Raw genomic sequence first — 2,615 nt, 5'->3', positions numbered from 1 at the left:
GAAATCCAAAAAGCAGATCCTCCCCACAGAGTTGAGGTCCCTCGAGTCAAAACCAAGCTGAGTAAAGCTGCTTTTATTGTGAGTTTTCTCAAATCATCTGCAAATTGGATGCCGTCTCATTATGCAAATTCAAAGATGTGATAAATGAAATGGGGGTTGGGGGGCCCTTTACGTGTCTGTGCCCAGGGGCCCATCATTTCATAATCCATCTATGACCGTCGTGCGTGTAGCATCTAATACGACGATGTGTCTTTTTTCAACTTGAAACTCAGGGGTATCGCTGGCCTGAGGCACCAGACGGTTCGTTCCACTCAACCATCTGGGAAAGCTTCGTTGGAAGCGGTTTGGAAAAGGGCGGGCACTTTCAAAACTACTAGGCTGGTGATTGGATGAGCCGTTGGTAGGCAGGGGATTGGATGAACCGTTTGGTAGGCAGGGGATTGGCTGTCTATCGCCATCTGCAGTACCACGGGTAAATCAAACTCTTACCGAAGCCAGTCGGGAGAAGAGCGGAAACATCTTTTCCACTGAGAAGATCCTTCGGTGCCGTTCTTTGCTCTTCTTTCAATGAAGAAATACTCTCCAGTTCAGATATAAGTGATGCTATAGCAGCACCTACGCTAACCTCCTAAGAGCTGCCATAGTTGTTTTAGAATGAGCAGTTACGTCTCACTGTCGTGACACCGAAATCACGCCCGGCGTAGCTGCTAGCATTTCCTCCGCTGCAATGCAGATTGGCCAGGTCATTTTCTGATCAGGTAGAAACAGATCTCTATTGAGGTTTCCCAGACTGATGAGTGGAACGAAACAATGTGAACTCGCGGATGGTCTCACAAGAATAGGGTATTGCTGGCATCGGAGTGCGAATGACTGTCCATCATCGCTCCCGATGTTCCGAGAGATGACGGCGAGCTGAACAAAGACTTCCTCAGATTAGACCGTTAGGCCGTTGTGGAAAAACAACCTGTTTGGTAACGAACGATGTCGCCCTCCTCACCGATGTTTTGTGCCGTCGTCTCAGGGGCGGAAGGCAAAGCCGGCATGGCCGCCATCGCCGACCCCACCCACACGACCGACCTGGAGCAGTTTGGGCGGGACCTGGAGAAGACGCTGCCCGCCTACGCCCGGCCCGTCTTCCTGCGTTTCCTGCCGGAGGTCAACAAGACAGGTGAGGGGCATGTTGTCACGCCCGTGAGGTGTACCGTGGTTCTCGTATTTAAGAGCCGTGCTCTGTTTTCTCGTTGTTCACAAGGGGTAAGAGCGCTCTAGATACGAGAGCTGTGTCCTGTGTTCCAAGCGCATTTTAGCACTATAACGCCATGGGCTTTTTCGCCTTCTTTGGCAGTTGAAAAAAGTAGAACTTTGTGGGTTTAAGCGCAGGTTGTAAAAGGCTGTTCTGATGACAAGGAAGTTCGGTTTTTAGCAAGACTGCAGAGACGGCCAACGTTAGCACTAGCTAACATTTGCTATCTATCTTTACTTGGCTAGTTAATCTGCAGTCTGCAAAAACACAACAGTCGGTGCTAACGTGAGCTGTCGCTAGCCTAGCCGGTCAGCTAGCTTTCCCAGCGTGCTCTGAGCAGCTGTGAGCTTAGCGCTGTTCAGCTACGTACATTTCACCGTGAACACACACCCTTAACGCTCCGATTGGGCTAGGATTATGACATCTGCTGGAGAACTCAGGAGCAGCTTGTTCTCAAATAAACTCATCTGTCGTCTCTCTCTCTGCTCTCTTTCTCTTCTCTGTCCCCTCTCCATCTGCTCTCTCCCTCCCCCTCTCTCTCTCTCTCTCTCTCTCCCTCTCTCTCTCTCTCCCTCTCTCTCTCTCCCTCTGCTCTCTCCCTCCCCCTCTCTCTCTCTCTCTCTCTCTCCCTCTCCCTCTGCTCTCTCCCTCCCCCTCTCTCTCTCTCTCTCTCTCCCTCTCCCTCTGCTCTCTCCCTCCCCCTCCCTCTCTCTCTCTCTCCCTCTCTCCCTCTCTCTCTCTCCCTCTCTCTCCCTCTCCCTCTCTCTCCCTCTGCTCTCTCCCTCCCCCTCCCTCTCTCTCTCTCTCTCTCTCTCTCTCCAGGAACCTTTAAGTTCCAGAAGACGGACATGCGTCGGGAGGGCTTCGACCCCGGCCAGGTGTCGGACAGTCTGTACTTCCTGGACCCCAGCAGGGGGCGCTATGTGGAGCTGGACCAGGAGCTCCACCGTAGCATCCTCTCAGGGAAGCAGAAACTCTGAGACCCCCGGAAGACCCCCCCCTACCTGTCAACTACCCCATCCCCACCACCAACACCCTACACCTGCTCTGACACACACACACACACACACACACACGCGCACACACACACATACACACACACACACACACACACACTACTTCCCGCACCTCCCTGTCCCTGACAAAGACAAGACTCTTTAGCCCCGTCCCCCCTCTTAGCCCACCCCCCTTGTTACCTCAGCAACCAGGGGAAGGCGGGTCCTGTCCGGGGGGTCATGTGACATCTGACACCCATCCCATCATGCAACGCTCCCAGGATGCAACACCACACCACTCCCTGCCCCCCCCCGCACACACACGCGCGAACACACCCGGACCTGCGACGGTGACCCCTGACCCCTTGACCCCAGCT

The 2,615-nt window shown here is 53.8% G+C and overlaps 1 protein-coding gene across 1 annotated transcript in view; it reads left to right on the top strand.

Annotated features, from left to right (window-relative positions):
• Positions 1–2,223, top strand: part of slc27a4 (solute carrier family 27 member 4) — a gene marked incomplete at its 3' end in the record, with an annotated part of 20,129 nt that extends 17,906 nt beyond the window's left edge. The window contains exons 12-13 of the mRNA XM_084452886.1: positions 1,022–1,168; positions 2,066–2,223. Of these exons, the coding sequence (XP_084309012.1) occupies positions 1,022–1,168; positions 2,066–2,223 (305 nt within the window). The remainder of the gene's footprint in view (positions 1–1,021; positions 1,169–2,065) is intronic.
• Between the last annotated feature and the right edge of the window lie 392 nt (positions 2,224–2,615).

The sequence above is a fragment of the Borostomias antarcticus genome (assembly GCF_949987555.1).
Source record: "Borostomias antarcticus genome assembly, chromosome: 2".
NCBI classification, from domain to species: Eukaryota; Metazoa; Chordata; class Actinopteri; order Stomiiformes; family Stomiidae; genus Borostomias; species Borostomias antarcticus.
Note: the sequence above shows the minus strand (reverse complement) of the source record. Positions and strands in the feature narration are given on the sequence as shown.